Below are 25,473 nucleotides of genomic sequence, written 5' to 3' on the forward strand. Positions count from 1 at the left end.
GCTTTATCTGAGCTGGAATATCGTACCGTCGTCCACGCTGTTTACCATGTCGACCCAAGCTAGAGGCACAAAAAAGCAATGATGGGAATGTGGTCGCTGAACTAAATAAGAGATTTCCTTTTAAAAAATATATAAGCTGTGGGCAAGTTCAATGACGGAAGTTTTAAGAAATAACTCGCGCTCAGGTTGGAAGTTACTCGGAAACAATTCAGAGGGTGCAATGTAGCATTTTCCAAGTACTCACTGAGAGGAATTCAACAGAGGACAGGCTAATCGGATGCAGACCAGAGCAAACTGACAAAAGTTATTCAAATATTAACTTGCTCTTTAACACGCCGGTGTCAAAGACAGAAGCTTCGCTTGAAATTGAAACGTTTCCGTGGACTTTCCATATCGTTCAAACAGGAATGCCGCCGCTGTAGTTACACGCGCAGCCGCGAGGTGCCGCTAGCTGTCCATGTTTGGTCACGAAGTTTTCGCAAAGCCCATCTTTCCATTTCGACCGGGCACATGCAGTTCGCCTGCAGTGGCAGGGCTGGGTTGTGGTGCGCCGTTCTCGTTTTCCCAAAGTGAGTTTAGCCGTGAACGTAAGCTCTCAAGTCGGAGAAGCTTGCGGCTGGAAGATGAAAATCTTCGGCGTCGTGTTTGTGTCGACGGTTTCGCTTCTGAGCGTACATGCTCGCGCACAAGGTAAGAAGGCAGCTCTACGTCCTCCGAAACGCACTTTTGAGGGTTGATGACAGCGTGTTTCGATAGGCAGCCGTTTATTTCTGTCAGTAAGACCACCCGCTTGAATTTCGCTTAGTGCGGAGTAATTTATTCGGAATTGGTGCGCATAGCAGCCGATCCTTCTCACCCTAGTTCGTCGTATTCCTGAAAAATGCAGCTCAGCGAGTTATATCATAAGCTAACCTGGCCCAAGTTGAATGTCCAGTCACATACGCACACGGGAGCAACGTGAATGGAAATTGATGCTATTATTCGCAAGTATTTAATTAAACAAGCTAACCGAAAATCAATCCACGCTGTGAAGTCGCAGCTCGCTCTTTTCCAGGCAATATGGCTTATTGTAGCTCATCAAATTTCGCCACGTAATTAGGACCGCGTAATGGGCCAGTGCAAAATCGCCTGCAACTGGCTGCATTTCATCGAGCGCGAAGAGTTTAACGCTAGAGATAACTTAAACGCACAATAGGTGAACATGTTATGGGTTTTCCGTATTGCGCAAAGGGAAGGTGATTAAAAGTGAACAGCGCGATTAATTGGCCCACGTTTCAGCGGCCCCGAAGCTGCAAAGTGCCGGATTTCCGAGCGAAGTTTCTCTTGGAGACGACACGATTGCGACGTGCCTTGTCAAGAAAGGCTCGCCGGGACCGTTCAAGATGGCTTGGCACAAGGACGGCAACGAGCTCAGTAACACGAACCGGGTCAGCGTCGTCTCGCACGTCAACAGCGTAGCGCTGCGCGTAGAAGGCATTCAAGTGGACGACATTGGAAACTACACGTGCTCAGCCATCAACGACTTCGGAACCGACGTCCTCACACTGCCTCTTCTCGTCACAGGTGAACTCATTTCACTTTTACGGATGGAAGACGCTAAACGTGACGTCATGAACATGCGGGGCATTGCGGTTGTCCAGTTGTTTGCAGCCCTTATTTCGCACAACACGTGAAGTCCGACGATTACTGTTACTTTCTTTCTCGCCGTGTTCGAGTGATGCCATCCGAGCGGTACTTGCACTCGAAAACATCCGCGCTTTATCGGCGAGAAGCGCACGTGGTTCGTTACGCACATGAATATGTCTTATATCTTTCGTAGGGGGGCAGGGATATTTTTTCCCCCATGTGGGGAAACGAAGTTCGCGCCTTTGACTCGGTGGTGTGTGCGTGGTGTCCGTTACGGTCGCTAGGCGGCGCCACGTGCTCCACGATGCAAGTGCGATTTTTTCGCCGTCGGAAGCTCGACAACGGTCAGCGAGCGCCACGACCCCCTCCACTCACTGAGTGTGGATGCTTCTGCGAAATGGCCCGGGGCTTAGTTAGCTCGAACAGCGCTGATTTACAGAAGAGACGAATAGAACCGTCAAGAAGGCTGCTCCGTGCCGACTGCTGCGATGACCACAGTAGCCGGTCACATCGCACTCTTCCTGTCGTTGCAGCAACTTTGCGCCACAGCCTCTGCCGCTGGTGTTGTCGGTAAGCGTCGACGATATCCTCAGCAGCTGCTGCTATATCATACTGCATGACTGTCTACAAAAAACCTGTAACGTTGAACAGTTCAAGTCAGCGCAAAACATATGTGAACGGAACGAAAAGCTCCAATCTTGGTAGCACACATAAAATTCCTTTAAAACCTAGCTTGAACGTTTTAAGGGACACTAACGGCAAATATTAAGTCAAGCTAAAGTGATAGATTAGTGCGCGATAATCTCTAAGGCGTCAATATTATCGCGAACAAGGCCTCAACAATCGAGAAACTGAGGTAAATGCAGGACATGATTAGAGACCCCCCCTCCCCCGGGACATTCATGCACTTGCCCGATGACAAAAGCACTCCTCAGTTAAATTCTGTCACTAGTACTCAACCACTCGTTGCAAAGAATCATTATTGTATAGCCTTATAAGACGAAATAAAATGCTACTTTTCCAGTTCGATTTCATTTTCAGAAGAACTAATCGAAATTACCCTCAACACGGCGGTCAAAAGGTTTCGTTTGCGCTCCACTCTACGCCGCCCCCGCTTTAGCGTTTCAGCAGTTTCGTCATCGCCTAATGCTGCGCTGGTTTTGCTGGCTCGCGAAACTCGTACAAGCTGCAAGTAGCAGAGAATTCAACTTCCATGTGATGTCGGTGGATGCCCGAACGGTCTACGCCACTTGACCAAAAAGCAGCTGCAGCGGCGAATCCACCGCTCTGTCTTCGCTCGGTGCCGCCGTCTGTCGGGCGCCGTTTTACTCACCGAAGGCAGCAAAGGGTGGTGATGGCGTCTGCAACGTCACCACTCCCCCGGTTGGATGGCGGGATATTTGAATTTCGAAAAAGGTATTCGGACCCTTCAGATTCTGTGTTGTATGTCGTATACTAAGTCCTTTGGCACGAAACACGCGTTGCAAGGTTTTTGGAATGATACTTAAACAGTGCACGTCGACTTATTTGCCTTTAGTGTCCCTTTAAAATCTCCAACGTGTAAGGCTAGTATATGACGTATTCATGCATCGCGCATTTCTATAGGTACTCTGTTCTGCGTTAGTACTGTGCAACTTGGGCTAAGAAGAAACAGTGTTGATTACCGCCCTGATACCGTCGCCATGCATGTTAAAGACACCCGGCAGAAAAATAAGACACCGATCCCTGTCCCCACCATTCCTGACAGCGCCTAAGGTCGGGGGGTTTGCTTTCCCACCGGACGTGGCACTGGGCGACGAAATCGTCGAGTCATGCGTGGTCAAGAAAGGCAGCGTGGGACCGTACCGCATAGCCTTACTGAAGGACGGCAAACTGATCGAAGCCAGCGACCGTGTCTCGGTATCCAGCGCCTCCAAGAGCAGCGTGACGTTGCGAATTGGCAGCCTCAAGCCGGAGGATGTCGGGAACTACACGTGCACGGCGAGCAACCAATACGGCAGCGACAGCGTCACGGCAACGTTAGTCGTGAACGGTAACGATCCCTTTCATCTCAAAACTGAACTCTGCCCACAGTTGTTGCCCACCATGTCCTCGAGTTGTCACAGTAGACGCACACCAAGATGCGAAACAGCTTTTGTGTTTACGTTCATTTAACCCTATTCCCTTCCTTATACGACATGCCGTTTGCTTAAGAAACTGCCGCCGTGTGGTGTCTCCACTGGTTTAAAAGCATGCCTTCCACGGTGTTTCAGGTATGTCCAAAATGTGTTCCGGTGGTTGCTGCCTCCACGTATGTCTTAAGTTAACGTGGGCGATCAGGAGACCAAGAACCGAATCTTTTTATCATTGCGCAGTTTTAGTAACGCCTTATAACCGTGCGAAAGATATGTGGTCATGAAATGGTCATAAAATTAGGTTGGATTGAGTTGCGGACGAGCGCCTATGTATGTCCTTTCTATGTGTATGTGTCAGATGTGAGTGCGCTGCTTCAATATAATACGTGGTCATAAGGTGAATTTCTTTAAGCTCCGGTATCATCTTATTTCTTTAAGCTCCGGTATTACAGCGTGACCTTGCGACCAGCATGGGAACGTGACAGGGCAAGAACTCCCCATTGACCTTGTACGTCTCAGGTCCTAATGCTTGTCCAATGAATGACGGAAGAGTGAATTTTGCTCCTTGAGCATTTGTTGTTCAACGATGGGCGTCAGGCGCCTTAGTAATCCTACCGCGACAACGGACAAGATCACAACGCTCCTTTCAAGTAAGCGTTACGAGCTGCTGCCTGCTGGCGGTGTATTTGCAATTTCATTTCTCGTTGCACGCATGCTGCATCGTCCGACCTGCTGCAATACGACGGCGATTCCAATGCAGTCGTGTTTCCCGCTCGCGTGCACTTCAAATTGTGGCTCACAGGTGGCGTAGGAGGTCTGTACGCGAGCGTGCACTTTTCACCCCCGGACCGCGCTCCGCATCACGATGATCCCGGTGGGGGGTCAGCTGTTAGCGTGGTCGTCGAGTCGTGGCCTGCGAGACGGATAGTCTCCCTGGGGTTACTCGTCGCGGGTCTGTCGCAGTGCTAGCGCGAGGTAGTTCAAGCGAATATTGTCATTCCATTTTTGGACCAAATGCATCTTCAGCTCCTCGCGGCTTTTCTGCTAGCAGGTACTCCGTACCTGCTGGCGCTGTCGTCTGCTCCCGAACCAGGTACGTTTGATTTCCATAATAGTCGTGCCGATCGTCTGCACTTATTTCACGAAATTCTGTGCGCTAGGCGCGACGAATACCGGTCCACGGGAGAATTTAACAGCGCTATCGTCCTACGATTTCGTTATCTCATTATACAGCTACTTGTGTAGTTTAATTTGATTTTAAAATTTCAGCACTCTGGGTACAAAACTGTTGAAAAGTATAATTGAGCGAGCAAGGCTAAACCAACAATGCAGAGGTAAAGATGCACGCACAACGATTATTTCCCAAAATAAAAAATAATTTATTCCAATGACAGAACTCGTTTTCATGGCAGTCAAGATGTCGACTAGTTACGTATTGCTAATAGGATATTCAGTGGCATTGCCAGTTGCTTTACTTTGTAGGACTGTTACACGAATGCATTACGTGCGTAATAACTATGTATTTTCAGCTATCGTAAGTAGAATTATTACTTAGCATTAATTAATAAATTAGTAAGAGTCATGCTCACCAAACCCAAACAACCGGTTTGGTTAACTGGAGATTGCAGGTAGAGCCCATCGTCCGGCAGTGGACACAAAATAAGCTGATGATGATGAATACTATTATAACTCGTGTCAGGAGCGATTGTCACGTAGGCAGACCTGCCAACTCTCCTGAATTTGTCGTAAAGTATACGAATTTGGACCTGTTTTACCATTTTACTAAAATTCCATCAAGTTTTACGAAAAAGTAATTCTGTTTGCGAAGATGTTTCTCTTGTCGGTCGTCGTACGTTCCGCTGTACGTCTTCGATGTTGGGGAGAGGTGCAAGAGGTGTACTTGCCTCCAGAAAGCTTATGCAAACAAGTTTCTGAAGTGTTTGAAATTCCAAAGAGCCAAGTCGCTGTAATCTAAAAGCAATTCGTTTTGTGTCAGTATTTGCTGTTAAACTTTTTCTGTTGTTCGGTGCGCTGGGTTTAAATTTAAGTCCTCGTTGCTCAAGTACGCTGGTGTCCCTGAAAAGACATGTGCTCAGGGCAAGCTTTAAAGGAAATGCGTGCTATCACCCCCCTCCGCGGGATTTTATAAATTGTAAAGTTCACAGGTTGGCAGGTATGCTTACGGGGTCAAACCTTCGCAAATATAAGTACCCTAAAATCTAAGTAGCGTGCAAATTGAAACTAAGATATTATATAAACGCACACTAGTAAAACGTCGAGATCGACCAGAGGCCCGGGGTACTATAGACATTCTTAAATGCACTTACAGCGATCGCACCATTGTCACAAATGCGCAGTCATTCGAGTCCATTCTTCGCGGACATCACCTTGCGTCCTCCTACACACGTGCTCTCTCCAAAGAAATGAGACCATTGTGAGCTTGACCCTTGCTAATTGCCGTCTATGGCGTGTCGTACCTTTAAAATCTTATATCGGTAAGAAGCTCTGGACGTTAGTGACCGAAGTTCGCCTCCCTGTCCAGAACTTTCAGCGCGTGCTAACGCAGGCCGACTATAGACGTCTCGGAATCAGCTGCATTCCAGTGAAAGCACTCGGCTTCGTTTCTTCTGACAAAAAAAAAAAAAAAACCGCTGACGAGAGCTGCAGATATCGTCACGGCGACTCCCGTGTGTGTGTTTTCAGACAACGCCCCCAAGATACAAGCTTTCTCGTTCTCCCCCGACTTATCCTTGGGCGACGCGGCGGCGGTCACCTGCGCCGTCAAAAGAGGGAGCAGGGGTCCCCACACTCTCTCGTGGCTCAAAGACTCGAGGGGACTCGCGGAGGACCACCGCGTCTCGGCGGCCCGGCAGTCGGACATGCTCTACACGCTGACGATCCGAGACGTCGGACCCGGCGACGTCGGCAACTACACCTGCGTCGCCAGTAACGCTCGCGGCCAAGACACGTTCACAGCGCCGCTTGCGGTGTCAGGTACTCCGCAAGCTTCTGCGCCTATTGGCACGCTGGCCGCCTCGCGTGCCATTACGAGGTGCACCGTCTGTTCCGAAAAGTAGCCTTATGTAACTGTGCGGCCCAAGCAGGCCTGGAGCTGCCGCGGCTCTGGTTGTGGCACTGGTCCGAGTTGATACTGGAAACGCCAGTTTACTCTAGGCAGGATCGATGATGGCGATATGAAGTACGCTATCAGTAAATCTCCTTTGAAGTGTGATAGTGGCATGATTTTGCCGTCAAGCTCGCTGTTGTCGCTCTTCTGCGCTTATTATCGACCCGCAAGACTCATGGTTCGCGCTAACAAACCATCGAACCCGATACAAATTTATTGCCCTGTATATGAACCTACGTCTTTGTCTTTCTCTGTTCCTTATCATTAAGCCACTAGTGGCTTCACCGCGGATCCTTTAATTAGTTTCCGTCTATCACCCCTAAAGCCCAAAGCACCAGACACAGCGCCTCTTGACTCGTGTCGCAAATCCTCTTGTGGTGCGAGTACGTTTCAGCGAGCACCATGGCCTCTGAAATTGTGTGTCGTGCGTCAGTCTCGGAGGTCACACGCTTGCACGCTTGTTGGCATGCCGGAATTCGCGCGCGCTGCCGGCAACCATCGCTACTGCGGTGTTTCCGCACATATACCGCGCGGTCTTTGTTGGAGTGCCCATGACACTTCCTATATGAGCATTAGTGGCGGGTACACAGAGGAAAGTGGCAGTGCGGATACGTGCGTTCGTGGTAAAGGAACACGCATATAGCCCTTCGATGTAGAAGCAAATTCGTTGTAGTGATCTTTGCTTAAAGGGATTGACAAGAATAGATATCAAATGTAAGAATTATTCGACCTGTACACGTACAGAATCCTTCGTTATAAGGGCAATTTCGTCGTAATGACGTGTGACTAGCTCTGCGAAGAAATCACAAGCTAAAGCAAAGAAAAAAAGAAAACATTGACACAGGAAAGTGAAAGTGGCGTGGGAGGGTCGAGAGAACGACATAAGCGATATAATAGTATTGAAGAGAGAGAGAGAGAGGCCTCGGTAGCAGTGCAAGAACTGTTCTGCTTTTTGGGTAATGATACTAAAAGCATGCGTAGTGTTCAAGCATCGTTCTTTACCACGAGCTGTTTTCCTCTATAGGTGTGCGAATACTCGAAACGTTTTTGAATACGAATCGAAATACTTTTGCTACCCATGGGAAGAATGCCAAACAGTTCCGGATGATCCTGCTGCGTGGAAGCCGCAATTGTTGCGGATAGGCACCATTTGCTGAGCAAACGCCTGTAGTAGCCAACTTATGTTCAACAGTTGCCGGTCGCTGAATGAGACTCGGCTTTGGGCAGCTTCCCAGTTGTTCCTGTCTTTTTTTTTTTTTTTTTTGCCGAGTTAGACAACACAGTTTATTTGGACCATGCTACCATGTTTGCATTCTTTTAAAACCACCTGTGGTGCCGTACCATTGCACTTTGCTCCTTCAACGCTCGCTGTAGTGTTGTTCCCGTGTTTCATTATCGTCATTTGTCATGGCGCGCCATGCAGACCACTTTTCACTTGTTTCTCATTGACGAGCTCCTCGGGTGACCGAATTAAGTTCAGTTGTGAACGGCTTTACGTGTAATAAACAAAAAAAAGGTAAATAAGCATTTTTTTTTTCATTTGTGACCGAACGGACTCTAGGAAAACTTGATATTGCATTTTGTTTTGAAGTTTGAAACTATACTGAACATTAGATACGATATTGGAATGTCTGTCATCTCTATTTCTCGCGTAATTTCCATTCGATTTAGAAATGTCGCTATTCCAACACACCCGCTCTCTTTCTTCATAATTTTCTCCATAATTCGTACGGAATACGCGTTCATCGCAGTTGGAGACGAAATGCCTGCTCACCGATGTTCTACAGCGCGAAACGCTGCCGTCGCCTGTGCTCAAAGATGAATTTCTCTCGCTTTCTCGGTGTCTAGCCTCCCACCGGAGGTATAAGCACTCTTCGTCCCATTTGCCCCTCCAGTAGAAGCCCCCCGCCCCGTGGGCTCCCTCCCGCGTCGTGCCGCAAACACACGAAGGGGAGAGGGAACTTCCTGCACGTCGGCCCAACTACCGCGCGTCAGGGCGGCGCGGCGTCCCGTCTGCCATGCTGCCTGCTCCGTACTTTTATGAATTTTTAACCCTTTTTGTAATCTTTTCCCGCACGCTTTCACCTCTTCCTGACGTGCATTAAAAAAGAAAAAGAAACAGGCGGAGAAAAAAAAAAAGTGCGTCGGCCGGGAATCGAACCCGGGCCACCCGCGTGGCAGGCGAGTATTCTACCACTGAACCACCGACGCCGCTACGAGAGAAGTGCAAGGCCGGCGGTAGATATACCGATCGGTTTCTTGGCATCGCTTCAATACTGACGGCAACGCTTTAGTGGAGTAAATTGCCTGCTGCGCGTAGCCCGTATGCGCCGGCTCCACATAGCGTCGCCAATACACACCTGGACCGACCAGCACCTCAATACTTTACTACGTCCTCTCCCAATAAGTACGGAATCTCGGGGGGGGGGGGGGGGGGGGGGGCTCGGACGAACGTCGACCTGCGCAGTTGCGCGAGTGCTTTGAAGTCGGCTACGCCATGCGCACTTTCATTCGTGAATTAAAGTTGGTTGCTCTCAGGACATAGGAAACCGTGCGAAACCGTTCAATTGAAACTATTCATAGGCGAAAAGTGCGTATGACGGCAGTAAGTGAGAAAAGTTACTGCGAAAGACGAACACACTGTATGGAAAGCGGAAAAGTCGCAGTGATAAATATTCGCAGCGAGCCCGCTGCTCTGTACGCAAGCTCACCAGCCTGGTGAAACCTTTAATGTGAGGTCACGCATTGGGCGCTTAGTACATATTTCTTTGTATCAGTGGGCCGTGATCGATCTATCAGTTTGCTTACTATGAGGACAGCTGTTTGGGTTGCGTCGCTATTACGTACAATGTTTTCGTTTTGGCAGTGTAGAGATTCGGCACGCACTATTTATTTATTTATTTATTTATTTATTTATTTATTTATTTATTTATTTATTTTGTCACGAACGACTACAACGACGGCTCAACATCGTTCTTCGGGGGGAGCGCTGGTGATTCCAGGTGCGATATATATAGCTGCTCTCGCGCAAGGTTTGAGCACCAAGTGAAACATTAGATAAATGCATGAAGTCAATATTTTATACCAATACAGACTACTCAAATACCTTCTAGTGTTTACTTGGTGCTACATCTTGAACTCATAATAAGTTCATTGTATAAACCAGTAATGATCAAATAATGTTCGTATGGGAGCATATCATTCTGTTAATTTGTTTTCCCCCTCTCCTTTCGCACCTTTTCGTGTCGTCGATGTAATCGCAGTTCTCACCTTACTGGCAACTGCATGTAGCGTGCATACACACACACACAGCCTCGTTTTGGTAATCTCGCGTCGTTGCCGAAAACGGCATGCTTGGTTTAGGTTATTCATTTTTTTTTTTAAAGTCGCACCGTTACGTTTATAGCTCGTGCAAGGCTCGGTAGTATCGCAACCTTTCCTTTCACGCGGGCTTACATTTTGCTGCGGGGTAAAAGCACCAAACATTGAGAAGACTTCGAAAACGCGCTCAGCCTTGCTGCGCTCGACAGTCCGTAGGTGGCGATAGTTGTCCGCGTGGCCGACCCAATTCCGGCACCGCGCTGGCCCGAAGAACAGTCGACCCCTCATTGCACCGAGCGTTGGCGTCACCTCCGAGTGTCCGTGTCGTCGCACAGAGAGGGTCTCCTGGCCGTCTGCGGCCTCTTCCACGCTCTGTAGAGTTCATTCAGCAACGCTTCTCGACCGGAACACTTGCCGAAGCTGCACGCGGCGACGATCTGGAGAAGACATGTCCACTGCCCGTCCGCCTAGTCGGAGTAGCTGCAGCACCATCGTATTGCTGCTCGCTGTTCTGAGCGTCGTTGCTGCCAATTCAGGTACGAAAATCGGACACCTGTCTGCACAATTGGCGATGTTGTGTTTCTTTTTCCGCATATCTCCCACCGTTTCTTAATATTCTAATATGTATTGAGGAACTTCAGGAATCTCTAGCTGACACTTGTGCCTGCTTTGGCAAACGAGCTGTACCATTGTGTGCAAGCTTCTGTGGTAGACCTAAAGCGTGATTAAAGTATTAAGGTTCTACACCTTTGGTTCTGTGTTATCGATAACTTCTCTGTCGGATATTATACGCGTCGGCAGCATATTTTTGCGTAGTGTTACCACTCTTACGTTATCATTTCCGCTACCACGCCCCCCTAACAGCGCAAGCTCTGGTTGGGGTTGGCGACAGCGGTAACGATGGTGGCGCTATTCTAAAATATACCGTAGTGTTACTGGTATGGGCGGATGGCTCCGAAGACGGGCCGCCGTAGCTCGAGGGAATTCACGAATCACTGGGGCATTTTGTTCAAACATTGTTCGAACAGGAGTAAATCTTCCTAAGCACCGCAGAATTTCCTGATCGAATTCTCGTATCCCGGCAGATTCCACGTGAATGTATATCGTTACATAGCTCGGGGTAAGAGTCTCAAAAGACGCACGTTTCAGGGCCTCCCAATGTCCAAGAGTTCAGGTTTCCGGCTATTCTCTCCATGGGCGACACAGCCGTGGTGAGCTGCGTCGTTCGAAAAGGAAGCATCGGCCCGTACACGCTCGTCTGGCTCAAGAACGGCCACGCGCTAGACGATGTGTCGAGGAGCAATGTCCTGGTGTCCCATCAAGGAGACTCCATCTCGACGCTGACGCTGAAGGACATCGCGGTGGAGGACAACGGCAACTACACGTGCGTTGCTAGCAACGCCGCTGGCATCGGCGAGGCGTCGGCAACCCTAGCCGTCACAGGTAGGCTGGACTGCAGGGCGGGCTCGAATCGCAGGCTGACGGACCTGGTGTCGCGGATGATTCGATGTGAAATGCCCGTACGCGGTGAAAATAGGGGTGAAAATAGGTAACAGTGGCTTTGATGGTTGAGTCACATAGCATCACGTGTGTCTCCTTCCATAATGCGCCGTCTTGCGCCTAATGCGTTGCGCTCATAGTCATGCACAGCCTGTAATCGGTCGCGCAGCAACTATATGCTCCGGAAGGATAGCCTCGTCGGTCTTTTTTTTTTTTTTAATGCTTGACGAACACATTGAATAGCAGCGGAATGTTTTCTGCGTTGGCTTCGAAACCCGATTCAAATTATTCTCCTGCACGCCGATCGTAGTGCTCGCGACGTTTACGACATTGTGGCCTTCACGTGAACCCGCTGCGCATTATGGCTGCCCCCTTCTTGAATCATCGATCGCAGCCGCGATGGCGCTCCTGAAAGGAAAATGACATTCTAGTATATTTTTTGGAAAATTTCGTGGTTTTACGTATAGAAAGTCCGACTTGTACTATTATGACTTCCTTTGAAAGGTGTGTGTGTGTGTGTGTGTGTGTGTGTGTGTGTGTGTGCGCGCGCGCGCGCGCGCGCGCGCCATTTACTCTTACGCGATGTCACACAACATCGGCTCAAGTTCGCCGCCACATTTCTCTCCAAATATTTCTTCCATAACTTTACGGTGTGCTTATCAACATGAATAGAGAAGTTATGCTTCATCTGCGTACGCCTTTTATCTTGCTTACGCCAACTGATATATATATATATATATATATATATATATATATATATATATATATATATATATATATATATATATATGTGTGTGTGTGTGTGTGTGTGTGTGTGTGTGTGTGTGTGTGTGTGTGTGTGTGTGTGTGTGTGTGTGTGTGTGTTTTGCCAGAGATAACTTGTTCCGCACTCAAATACAGTGCGGACTGACACGATTTCTCTCACTTCGCCGAGAATTTTTTCGTGAGGCGTTCTTGGGACACACATTTGACGTACAATGGCCGCACATAACCTCTTTCTGTTAAGAGCAAGTTTACGAATCCATAACTTTCCATGAAAAATAGATACCGAAGTTCTCCTAACCCCATCTGTTAAAGCATTCAAAGTGCACAAACATTACATACGAGTCGATAGCTATCGTGAAATTGTTACGCTGCTTACGGTAATTTTGCAAAAATGCCTGTTCACAAATCGGTGCTGCATTCCATAGCGGTGTAAATACGTGTACTTTGTCCGCATCAGATGTCTCGATAAGTACAACTTAAGGAACTGTGGCATCTTTTTCATAGCGGAGATATAGCTGTAAGCTTGATGTCCCACTTATCTCTATCTATCTCTCTCTGTTTCTTTTTTTTTTGTAATTTTCGATATTGCACAATGTTTTGTTAAAAAATATATATAATCGAAATGAGAAAACCTGCTTTTTACAGTGGGCGGATTTGATCTTTTCAATGCAACGAACTCTGTAGATTTCGGCGTAGTGGATGCCGAGGCGAGCGATTTCTTCATTTCCATGTTCATTGACAGGAACTCCCGAGACAATGACTTTCTTTTGAAAGAACAACGATATTCTCGCGGCGTCAACTCTCCCTGCTCTGCACCCTACCGCGTGGCCTGTCTGTCCCGGACTTTATATCCGAATTTCGCGCCCGTCGTTCCGCTTGGGCGGCGGCAGTTATCTTTTGCGCCGTTGCGTGGCGCTAGCTGTCCGCTAAGAATTGAGAGAGGGACGGCGGTTCCCGTTCTGTCGCCGCCGCCGCCTTCTTGGTGCGTTTGCGAGCGTTCGCACCGCAAGACCGCAGTCGGTACCGGTCGCGCTTGCGCTACCATGTCGTCCTTGCGTAATTTCGTCAACGTTGTCGCGTTGTTGCTGTGCTTTCTCGCTGCATCATCGAAAGCCGAAGGTAAGCGTGGTGTTCCAGAATCCGGGACAATATTTTTCTGCAATGTCGCTTACGTAGCTAGGTTTTATGGCTGAATAATGAGTTTCGCCTCTTTGGTTGTTCACATTTAATCCGATGAGTTCAGTCTGAGCATGTGCTTATTCAAGCGCGTTAGAATTGTCCGCTGCTTAACAGATAAATTTGTAACAGTGATCTATCTATCTATCTATATCTATCTATCTATCTATCTATCTATCTATCTATCTATCTATCTATCTATCTATCTATCTATCTATCTATCTATCTATCTATCTATCTAATCTATCTATCTATCTATCTAATCTATCTATCTATCTAATCTATCTATCTAAACATCCATACTTCACCAACAGTTTAAGAACTCCGTCAGGCCATGTTAAATTAACCTATTTGATCGTTTTTTTTTTATTATTGCAGTCAATCATGTTCTAATGCGTCCGTAACAATGCACTAAAGTATGGAGGAGGGGCGGGTGGGCAGGCGAATGGAAACAGTACTTGAATACTGGCAGTGTCGCCGTTAAGGTGCGTTAGACCGGATTAGAGAGGCTCACAAATCGAGACTCGTAAAAGCACTCCGCGGGACCGTTCCAGGTTCGCCGAAGATCCAGGCGTTCACCTTCTCTCCGGACTTATCTCTCAGCGATACCACAATGATAATGTGCGCCATCAAGAGCGGGAGCCACGGCCCTCACGAGCTGTCGTGGTTTAAAGACGGCCTTCCGATCAGAAACCACGAACGCGCCACAATCACCAGGCAGTCGGACACGCTGTCCACGCTCACTCTGCAAAATTTGAGGCCCGAAGACTTCGGAAACTACACCTGCGTCGCCGCCAACGCCCGTGGAACCGACCAGTTTTCCACAACACTGATCATTCCAGGTGACTGGCACGCCAGCGAGATTGCTTGCATAGTTGTATAGACCTTTTTCATCCGCGATGTGGCAGCAGTGCGTTCATTACCCCAGAGAACTTCCGGTCAGCCATTTTCAAGAGTCCAGTTAGGCAAGAAATGAGAAGTAGTTTGCCGCATAGTATGCTGTAGGCACATATTCTTGATGTTTTCAGATATAAAGAACGTGCTCCATGCGTCGAACTCATGTACGGGCTTTTTTTTTTTTTTGTTGCACTTTACAATACAATTCATTGTCAAACACTCCAACTCCCGAACAAAACTAGTGCCAGCTGGAGGGTCTTGTAAGTTTATAGGCTATTGTAACTTGCGTTGTTCCTGAGGGTTTAACCGGAAGTCTTCTGAGAACTCTGTCTGTAAGCATGAAAAAGGTCTATACACGGGTCCCGTAAAACTATTAACTACCATGGCACAGGCTCCATCGGCCATGCCTTCGTAATACAATATTCGCTTGTACAGGTCGTCTGGGACGGCCGCGTAGGCTGCATTTGTGTACACATAGTATCCGCTGTAATTCTCGTGACACGGTAGATGTACCGCTAATTGCAGCAATGCCTAGCAAAGCTCCTCTATTCGCCCGTTCCCTCTATACGTGTGTGGGACGGTATGAAGAGCGTTCACCTCAACGCGTCATCTGTCCCGGTTGAGCGCACCGTAGAATGGCCTCGTTTTCTACTTTAGTGTTTGTCGAACATACTTTGTGCAATGTTATATTTCTTTCGTTCAGCTCATACTGGAACTAAAGGAGCGCCTCGGTTATTTTGCCACTTAATGTTGCGCGAGCTGGAGGTCAGCAAAGCACGTGATAGTTTGGCCGTAACCGGGTCGGGGAGACGGGGCGAAACCGGCTGTAACAAAACAACGCGATTGCAACATTTGTCCTGAAGCGGTTGATTGCCAAATTGTGGTTAGCTATCGGACATCACTGATTATCGTAGATACACCATGGTGCGCCAGCTGTTATGGTATGTCCAAAATGAGAAAAGAAAAATATCTTGCGAGACCCTTCCCAGGTGAAGCACTAGTTGTACGTTCCGGAGACGAGCTTGCATTACTTTCCGCTTGCCTATATATATGCGCTGTTCGCGTGATCAGCCGGTGAATGAATCTTCGGTCACACACATAACGCGCGAGAATCACTGAGGCTTCAAGAAAGGCGGGGCAGTCACATGCACTGCAGCGCATCGTGTTTTTGGGCGGCAAGCGCCACGCACACCACCGCGCACCGCCGATGTGTGCGGGAGAGAGTCCGAAGGGACGCTTCACGGATCGCGGCGACGAGTGTGCTTCCGTCTTGCTCCGTTGGACCGTTGCGTTTCGCGAGTAAGGGTTGGCAGGGGGTGGGGGGTCTTCGGGTGCGGTGTCCGTGACTGTACCCGCTGCACACGAACACGTCCTTGCGAGAGGCTACACTTCGGCGTTTGCCATTGTCTCAAAGTCCCCTCCCGTCTGCAGCCGACAAGCGCACAAAAGTACATCTATGCAGAAACAAAATAATCGCGAACACCGATATGCTGGAACACGAATCGTCATGGACGGGGAGGGGGGGGGGGGGTAGCTCGTGGTGTATCAAGTCGCTTTAGTAGTGAGTGTAAAGGAAATATATGAGTTTGAATTGAAATTGTGGGCGTCAACTTCCGACAGCTCCACAATAGCTTATGACGGCTGCTGAATAAGGGGAGGGCTCCGCAATAATTTCGGCTTCTTAAGTTTCTTTGGTGGGCGCCCAAAGCACTGCATACGAGCATTCTTCGTATTTCACCCTCATCAGAACGCGACCGCTACGGCCGGGAGTCGAGCCCGCGACCTCGTGCTCAGCAGTCGAACGCCAAAGCCGGTGAGCCTGCGCGGCACATAATGCTTACGATTGCCCGTCAACAACTTCGCTTCATGGCACACTTCACTCGATGCTGAGATGTTATTCTGCTAGTGCCCACCTGGTGGGCGATGTACGCTTCGTCTGCTAGTGAAGTGCTGGTTGGCTGGAGGCGCTTGTCTCCTTCTGACACGTGCACAGTCCCAGCCAATTGGAAGTTGGGCAGCAGACGAAATGGAAGTGTCCACTAGGTGGACAATTGCAGTATACTCCCCCCCCCCCCCCCCCGTTCTGCTGTTTTTCACGCTGTACTCAGTCAGAACACACTATGGTCGAATATGAAAAGGGGGCCTGTAATTTACATTCAAGTAACAATTTATGCAGATTTGCTCGCCAGTCTCGCATGGCATGCCAATGTGTAGGTGTCGTGATTATCTCAAAAGAATCAGTCCCGCGATATAGATATATCATCTCCGTGCGAAAGTGTTTCACTCGCGGTAGGTACAAATAGCTTTCAAGTAATTTTCGAGTATTTAGATATTAAAAGCTTCAACTGCGAATGATCAAACACAAAAGATTAGTGCGAAAGTGCGATAATTTTCATCCCGGCGGACCTATAGACCGGACACATTTTTGCGGTTTATTCGTTGTCACTCACGCAAGATTTGTGTCTACACGAAGGAACTGCTTACATGTTCCTACCGTTCTATTGGTGCTTGTAGTTAACGCTCCTACTTGTTCCTAGCGTTCTATTGGTGCTTCTAGTAAACGACGCTTCGCAATGTGCAATGTAGTAGCAGAAACTTCATAACGTTGCGCATATACCGGGACGCGAAGGTATTTCTCTACTAATGGCCGAAACGGTTGTTCGTTATTCGAAACGTATTCTACACTCGTCTGATTTCTGTCGCTACTAGATTCGCGTTCTATTCGTCGTCAACAATTACTATTCGCACCCCTTATGCTTTAAATGTCGCGCCCACGCAGCGGCGCCCACGAGACTCGCGGAGCGGCCGCGAGATGGCGCCACTCTTCCGCGTTACGAATCTGCTCGTTACGGCGAATCAAAACCTTAATAAGCGAGAACGGAAGACGCGTCGTATTGCCCCGCTCGCTGGCTCGTTCGTCTCCGCGTCTTCGCGTTCACACGAAGCCCCGTTTGCGAGCGAAGCGGCGGACGGCGTCCGTGGCCGGCAGTCGCCCCCCAAGCCCGCCCCCACGGCCAAGTTCGAAGGCTGACGAACCGGCGGGTTCTCGCTGATTCGAGGTGGTCGGTATCCGGTGACACAACGCAGGACTGCAAAAACGCGCGCGATGGCGTGGACGCTGGCGTCACCTCTGCTGATGACAGTTTACCTCGCCTCCTCCTTCTGGTTCACTGGAACTACAGCGTACGGTAAGTGCCGATTCCTATCTGCCTTTGTTGTTCTTGTCAGCTGAAGTAATAACAACTGAAAAAACACATAAAATGGACATGCTAAAATTCTAACTGTATAATAGGCCCTGTCAACTGCGGACGCGATGCTGCAACAGTCCTGTCATGCGCGGACTACCATGTATCGGGCGGTTTTATGACCCGCTCGGTAGTTAGCACCTTAAAAGTGCGTGTTATCATCATCATCATGTGCCCATAACGGCATGCGCAAGTCGCATTCATCTAGCGCAAGACCGGGTTAATTGGAGACCGCTGCGAGAGGCCTTCGTTCTGCAGTGGACATAAGAATAGGCTGATGATGACGGTCATAACGACACCAGTCGCGTATGCCACCGTCAGCTCTACTCGAACTGAATGCATCTCCTCACTTTCTACAGTGCACCATTTCTCTTGCTTACAATGTTTTATGCGAAGCATATTACGAGGGCTCAACCCAGCTCCTCAGGCGCGGCGGTGACCATGAAATCACGTGACACCGTGACGTCACGACAGAGGAGAAGTGGCTTTGGCTCAACTCTTGCAAGACGGGCTGGGTGGGAATCGAACCAGGGTCTCCGGAGTGTGGGACGGAGACGCTACCACTGAGCCACGAGTACAACGCTTCAAAGCGGTACAAAAGCGCCTCTAGTGAATGCGGTGTTGCCTTAGAAACGCGCTGTTTCTAAGGCGTGCGTCTCTTGCTCAGGCGCACATTTCGTTGCCGCGCCGAACGCTGCTTTGCTCGACGCTCACCGCGTCCAATGCGGGGCGCGTAGTCGCTGCCCTGTAGCCCATTGTCTTACACCCCTTGGCGGGTCGACGGGAACGCTGTCGCGTTCCACTCTTGAAGGCGAAGAAGTAATGCATGAGTTGTTTCTTCGTCTAGCCGAACCAAATATAGCCAAGCAACAGCAGTTCACCAGGCTAAACAGTGGTTCAACAACTAAAATAAAGGCTAGTATGCTTCGCATCCTGGGCTTAACCTTACCTAAGCCACAGCCATTTTTGTTCTTGATTTGGATATAATGTCAGGTTTATACTTGTGTACCTTTATTTTAAATATTAAGCCGGCTGCACCGATGAGCTGGCCCCAAATAACCAAGACACCTTCTGTCGTTCGGAGGACTACGGTGGTGGCAGAATGGGCAGTGACAATAACCTCAAAGAGTGAGCGCGAAAAAGGAGCGCATCCAGGCACCTTCATTTATTTATTGATGTCTTTACGGAGTGGCATAGAAAGAAACGTCCATCAGCTTGCAGATGCTTGTTTTAAATTAAGAACTGTCCGGTTTGCTAACAGTAAAGGGAGGAGGGGGGGGGGGGATTCGATTCTATTCGGTTCGAAGTATCCGGCACGAACGAACGAACGTGTTAGTTTGAGCGACAACTTGGCGCTTGGGGATCGGTAAGCTTTTCAATCAACACGCGAAGAGACGTATAAGCAAAAATGCAGCAAACTGCACGCGTTACGGCTCCCATTTGCTAATAATCTCGCGAAACAAACACTTTCGCTCAATTGTACTAAAACGCGGATACATCGGGCAGGTCGAGGGAAGGCTCCAAGCTGCGCGAGCCACATGCTCGACTTGGTGCTTCTTTCGTCCACGCGCGTTCTTGATTTCGTCGTCCCCTAATGTCTTAATTGTCCTTCAGCGCAACTGACTCCCGCTTCCTGTTGTTTCAGAGCCGCCCGTGCTTCAGGAGTTTGCTTTCTCGAAGAACTCCTTCCTGGGCGGCACGGCCGTGGTGTCGTGCGTCGCCATCGCCGGGACCAGGCCCGTCGCCTTCGCCTGGTTCCACGAGGGCGAGCCCGTGTCCGCGGGAGGTCCCGGCGGCGCCACCGTCTCGCACGTGGCCGGCAACGTGGCCATGCTCACCATCGAGTCCGTGTCGCCGGCCTCGGTCGGCAACTACACGTGCGTAGCGCGAAACGCCGCCGGCACCTCGGCCGTGTGGGCCACGCTCTACGTCGAAGGTGGGTGCTGCGCACGGTTCGACGAGCTGCATGCGTATCCCGCGCTCTCGTGCGAGCTCTATATTGTCTCATTCTCTCGTTCGTGTTCACTCATCATGCAAATTGTGCGGCGCAATTCCCGATGTCTCTGTTGTTTTCTGTTTACTCATAAAGCGTATGCTTTCCTCCTCGAACGTGTCCTGTGTTATTCGCTTTTGTCTCGTTACTGTGTCGATTATTGTCTGAAGTGATGATGTTGATTTGTTTATGCTAGCTCTGACGTGTTGCAAGCCCGATTATCGGCGGCCCTTTCGGCAAGCGTTTTCTACGGCGTTGAAACTCCACGTGGAAAACGTGTCTTGGAACACGCGAACTCTGCGCCGAATTGCGTATAAAACTTATCGCCGTCTTTTCCGCATACCGAATGCGCCAAACCATCTACATGCACTTCTTTTTTACTTCGTTTTGGGCGTGCTTTATGAGTGGCGTGCGCTTTCCGAATAAGCGTAGTCGGAAAGCACACTCGCGTACACCGGCTACACGCTTATAGCGTATCTCGTCCGATTCGCGTAAGTGGCAAAATGTGCGTTACGGCGCTACAAAGCCACAATAAAGCGCTATATTTCGCAATTTCTCGATGGAACTTTTATGCTGACCGTAATCTTAAGCCAACTGCACTTCTGCATATTTGAGACGCCCGCAACACCACAAATCCCAACATATATATTCGATACTAGAGTCACACTACACCTCCTGGCACTACCTTGGAGTACATATGTAACAGCGGCTGCTCTACCCTGCGGAGGAAGAGTAGCACTGTGTGAACTGTCCCGCAGTAGGTCAGCCATTTTCTTCCCAGTTGAGTTCAATGAACCTTGGTCGCATTACAGGCGTGTTCTGAACGAGATGCAACGAGAAGCCGGTGCTCGGCAGACCAATGCCACAATTTAATTCCGGTACACAATTTCTAGCACATGCCTGTTCGCACCGGTTTGAATTTTCTCCGCTGCACGTAACTAACGAGTGCTTCACGAAGCAGACATCGGAAGAAACTGTGAAGTTCATTGGCCGCCGCAAATGCACACATTGTACACGAATTAGGCGGGACTTGCCCGTTCCTCGTGGTTTGACCTCGTGGTTGTTCGAACGCTGTACTCACAGACTCGCATAATTCGTCCTTTGTGCGCTTAACACGCCGTCAATAAAATACCGCAATAATGAGACGTGGTGTCGAACTTCCCTGTGTTTTCGCAACAGCGCTTGATGAAGAAGGTGGTCCTCCGGACGTGAGTACAGTCTTTGCCATGCACGTTAACGTTGTTTTGCAAACCGGCGTACGGGGCTGCAGACGGCCAATGTCTGGCCATTGTCGGGTCATTGCCATCCGCTCGGACTTTAGCGAGCTGTTTTGAACAGTGTCTGTGTGCCTTGTGTGTGAACCCTTGTACAGTGTCGACTGCAGCTGTCTAGAAGACCGTTTTGTATGTCGTGGAGCAGCTTTAGGTATGTAGCTCCTGTGGCACTTTAAGAAGCAGCGGTGTTTTTGCAGCATTGGCTCGTCATTGAGGTAGAGCAGTTGTTTGTCGACAGTCATAAGCTATATTGCATGCGTTGACGGGGTTGTACACATGAGGCTAGTGTCTAGCCGGTGTTACCGACATTGTGTGTGTGTGTATGTTTTTTTCTTTTCTTGTAGGCCTTGTTTGGTAGTTGCCGTGCAATGTGTGTATATATATATATATATATATATATATATATATATATATATATATATATATATATATATATATATATATATATATATATATATATATATATATGTATATATATATATATAATCAGAATTTTTGTCAAGAATCAAATATACAGAGCGTACACTGTAAACGGAAATAACTCCGAGGTGGGAGTATACTGCTTGTCCTCTAGCGACCCCCCGGTTCGGAGTTTATTATGCTCCGCATGATCGGAGTAGAATTTTTACTCCGTACGAGCGGAATTTTTGCGTGGAATTATGGGAGGTTTTTTTTTCTGTCTTTTTTTTATTTTTTGCTTTGCAATTGACGGAGTTTTTTCGAGGTGCAACGGGAGTATAAAAAGAGGCATCGTGTCAGTTTGCGCGAACATGTTTACATGCAGAGGCTGCTGGTCAAATTTCGAAATATGCACACGAGACCGCGTCAAATTCGATGAAACAAGTCAATGAAAGCACATATATCATGACATACATAAACATTCCAGAAACGCCCAATGCAGAAATTTGAAAGACATCCCACGTACACGCGATGCTCAAGAGGCAACGGTGCCAGTATATATAGCCACGATACTGTGTGCCTCGAAACCGCCAAGGGAGCAGCTGTGCTGTTTTCAGAATTATGACTCACATGCTCGTTCATACGAGATCTGCCTCTTTGAAACTAACAGAATACCTTAATCAACACAAAACTGTTAATTCAAAGTAGGGAGAGAAAAAAAGTTAATGGTGTTATTTTTCAAAACTATGCCATTCTGTGAGTGCTGAAGCGACTTCGCACACTGCCGGCGTTCGCGGCCAAAAAGTAGTGCGTTAGTTACAGTAAGCTAGAAAAATGTAAGTGCATGTGCTGCATAGCAAAATTACATTTTTTCGATATAGTGGTAGCGTAGCAAGAAATTATTGCGTGTGAGCATGACCCGCAGCAGCCGACGTAACACCGAAAAATGCGCAGACATACATTTTATACACCGCACTACTTGCTCTGCGTACAAGCAATCTGTCTCGGTTGCGAAAAGGAGCTACATCGCTGATCTGTCGAGTGAACCTCTAAACTCGTAGCCAGCAGGCATGCGTCTAAATCAGTGTCTCGGATAGAGCGTAATGTTAATGCAATATCGGAAGCAACGACGTGACCAAAACCTATATGCGCGATAACAATTCGATTCACATCGCTCAATAAGAAGCTTTATTTTAAGCACACATATATACTTATGTCCTACCGTTTTTCTTCGGGCGCGGATATCCGTTCACAGATAAATAAAAACAGTTGCTTGCACTCCGGTCTTTCTCACTGGCAACACAGCACCACAACGAACTTGGGTTACGCCATTCATGCGCGACTAGCACGGATGTCGTCGCTCGAACAGTGGCTGCTGTTGCCATTGCTACGCGGTCCTTACAAACATTACACCGGACGTTGTCAGCATGTACTCAAAAGGACATAGAAGTGGCATTTCACGTACTGAAGAACACAAGACAGGGTGACGCAGCACGGAAACACAGCCAGAACGTGAGCCGACATCACGAGCCAGTGAGCAGCTTCGAGGTATACCTAAGCCTTTTTCCGCACTTGAAAACGTGGTTCTTGCAATCATCGTTGTCAGCAAAGTGATCACAGCTAATGTACTTGAAGCTGAGATACAGTGAGCTTCAGGCATGCCTTTAACACTTTCTGGAAGGAGATACGGGAAACAAATTGACGAAACGCTGTCACGGAACGACACTTCACAGACGTAAACAAACCGTCAGCCATGAGCACTGCCCGCTCCGCCGAACGCGCCCGGTCGCTGGCGAGGCGCACAGCCTCATGGGAAGCGCCACGTGACTAACCTGTATCGGCGGAGGGGAGTTTTTCAAAACACCCTGTCGGAGTTTCACGGGAGAACCAAATTTTTAAGCGGAGTAAAATCGCGTCATGTCGCCTTAATACTCCGGCAGCTAGCCAGCGGAGTGAAACGAGGGAATGGCGCTGTTTTGCTCCCATACATCGGAGTAAATATTTGAGGAGGGGAGGTTTTAGGGCACATCACCTCTTAAAAACTCTCAGCTGGGTTTATTTTCGTTTACAGTGTAATATGGAGTTGCTTAACGTGTTCCAAATTCTCAGAGCAATCGTTTGTGCTCTGCTATCTAGGCGTTAGGCTCTACGCTCCACGTCAAACTGCCATGCCATCTTAACGGCAGGCTCGGCGCCTCTCGCCTAACAACAGGCAGCGAAGGGCGTCGCTGTTTCTTGATACGAGTGCCGACAAGCACCCAAATTTTGAGGCAGATACATCGGCACGTGTAGCTACGGGAGTTTGTGCTTACGCTCTGCCAGATGCGCTGGCGTGCACGAGGAAAGCAGAAAACAAGGCGCATTGCCTTGTGTCTTGCGGTACGGGTGTGGTTTAACGACCGACAAGATTAATCTTTGGGCTCCGAGCTATTTATCGCACCACGGACACTGTGGGCCACAATTGGATAGGATATGGCACGAAGCGATGGCTATGCACTCCTTCTTGGAGTTAACAACTGTGACGTTTGTACTCCGCTTGCTTCTTCTTTTTTCTTAGATAGCAGTGGCACTCCACAGTCTTATTCTAAGATTGCCAGAAGGGAAAAATCTGGTGGCTAATGTCTTCACTCGCCGCCAGATGGCGGTTAGGCAGCCATGAGGACCGTGGGCGGTACACGAATTCGTCCAAATGTTTTATTTACGCTTCTTTGTGTTAGCATTCCTGAAGCCGATTTGAAACTCACATTTTTGCTATACGACAATTATCAGTCATTCTCGCTACCGGTTGTGTGTTTTCAGAACGTTGCCCAGAAAAGGAAATCGTTCGGGACATTCAAAGTAGCGTAACAATAACGAGTATGATTGTCCAGGAACAATCTATATTTAGCTGAACGCGCATCCAAAGTTTCGTATTTTACCTATTTTCTTAAATATTGTTGATCGACTCAGATCCCGACGCTTGGTGTTTCCACTCCTCATCGCGAACGTTGCGAGGCGAGTAAGAAACTCAACTGAATCTTTAAATATAACGGAAGGAAACAGAACGTGCTTTCTAAACAAAGCAGGGCCCAATCGTAAAAAGCCCCCGAAGTATGAATGATCTGCGGAATAGAACGACAAGAGCCACCAAATTTCACCCCCCCCGCAATACTCTTCGCGTGAAGGTGTATGCGTAGCGCCGCCAAGCCACGTGACACCTGTGGTCGCGACACCTGCGTGCGTTAACGGGACAGTGAAGAAGATCGGCAGGTTGATCTTGTAAAGGTGAATTACACTTCTGGAGCTGCGAAGCATGGGCCAGTTTTTACTGTGCGCGATGCTTAGAAAGCCAGAATGGGTGCACACACGAAACGAGAGTGGTGACACCATTTTGACATTTTTGCATCTGCTTTCTGTGACGTCACAAATATTGGCAGAGCCTGCTCGCGCGTTCTTAACCGTAGAAATAAAAAGACGAGAAAAAAAGTTTGAACCAAGCCCACTTCGTTTTAGCGCTTGCAAAGAGACCCAAATAGGCAAATAACACAGCGTAATGGAGGACGTCGACCAGACGTCAGCTCAATTTGGATGAAGGAAAAATTTAGCCTTGATATTATCGGAAAAAAAAGAATCAGTACAATGCCCAGATAGGCAGCGACGAATAGAGCAATGAAATGTCTGTCAATCGGCCTATGATGATAAATTCTTTCTCTTCACTGTCCCTTTAAGGTGTGAAAGTGATCGTATTTCTACAAAGCCTACGTGATGTCCTGATCGGTTTTGCTGGTGTCACATCTCGTCGTGTGTCGTCATCAATTAAAGCTTGTACGACGAACGATGTAACTGGCGAGTTGCTCATCGTGTTGCACTGTTTGGGCGGGGCTCGCTCGCGCGGGGCGATCGCAGCTGCTCCAGTCTGGTCCGCGGAACCGAGCGACGCCGAGGCCGTGCAAGGGAAGAACCTGTACCTGCCGTGCGGTGCGGTGGGATACCCGAAGCCCAACGTCGTGTGGAAGATCCAGCTAGGTGAAGGCGCTTTTCCTCAACTCTCCTAAGG

The 25,473-nt window shown here is 48.7% G+C and overlaps 1 protein-coding gene and 1 non-coding gene across 2 annotated transcripts in view; one reads left to right on the forward strand and one right to left on the reverse strand.

The window, feature by feature from the left end:
- LOC135897685 (cell adhesion molecule Dscam1-like) overlaps positions 1 to 25,473 on the forward strand; it is a 153,070-nt gene that overhangs the window by 78,110 nt on the left and 49,487 nt on the right. Inside the window, exons 8-9 of the mRNA XM_070541020.1 lie at positions 19,417 to 19,707; positions 25,323 to 25,442. Coding sequence (XP_070397121.1) covers positions 19,417 to 19,707; positions 25,323 to 25,442 — 411 coding nt within the window. The remainder of the gene's footprint in view (positions 1 to 19,416; positions 19,708 to 25,322; positions 25,443 to 25,473) is intronic.
- Positions 9,008 to 9,078, reverse strand: TRNAG-GCC (transfer RNA glycine (anticodon GCC)). The gene has a single exon. It is a non-coding gene; the product is annotated as a tRNA-Gly (tRNA).

Source organism: Dermacentor albipictus, chromosome 6, assembly GCF_038994185.2.
Source record: "Dermacentor albipictus isolate Rhodes 1998 colony chromosome 6, USDA_Dalb.pri_finalv2, whole genome shotgun sequence".
Lineage (NCBI taxonomy): Eukaryota > Metazoa > Arthropoda > Arachnida > Ixodida > Ixodidae > Dermacentor > Dermacentor albipictus.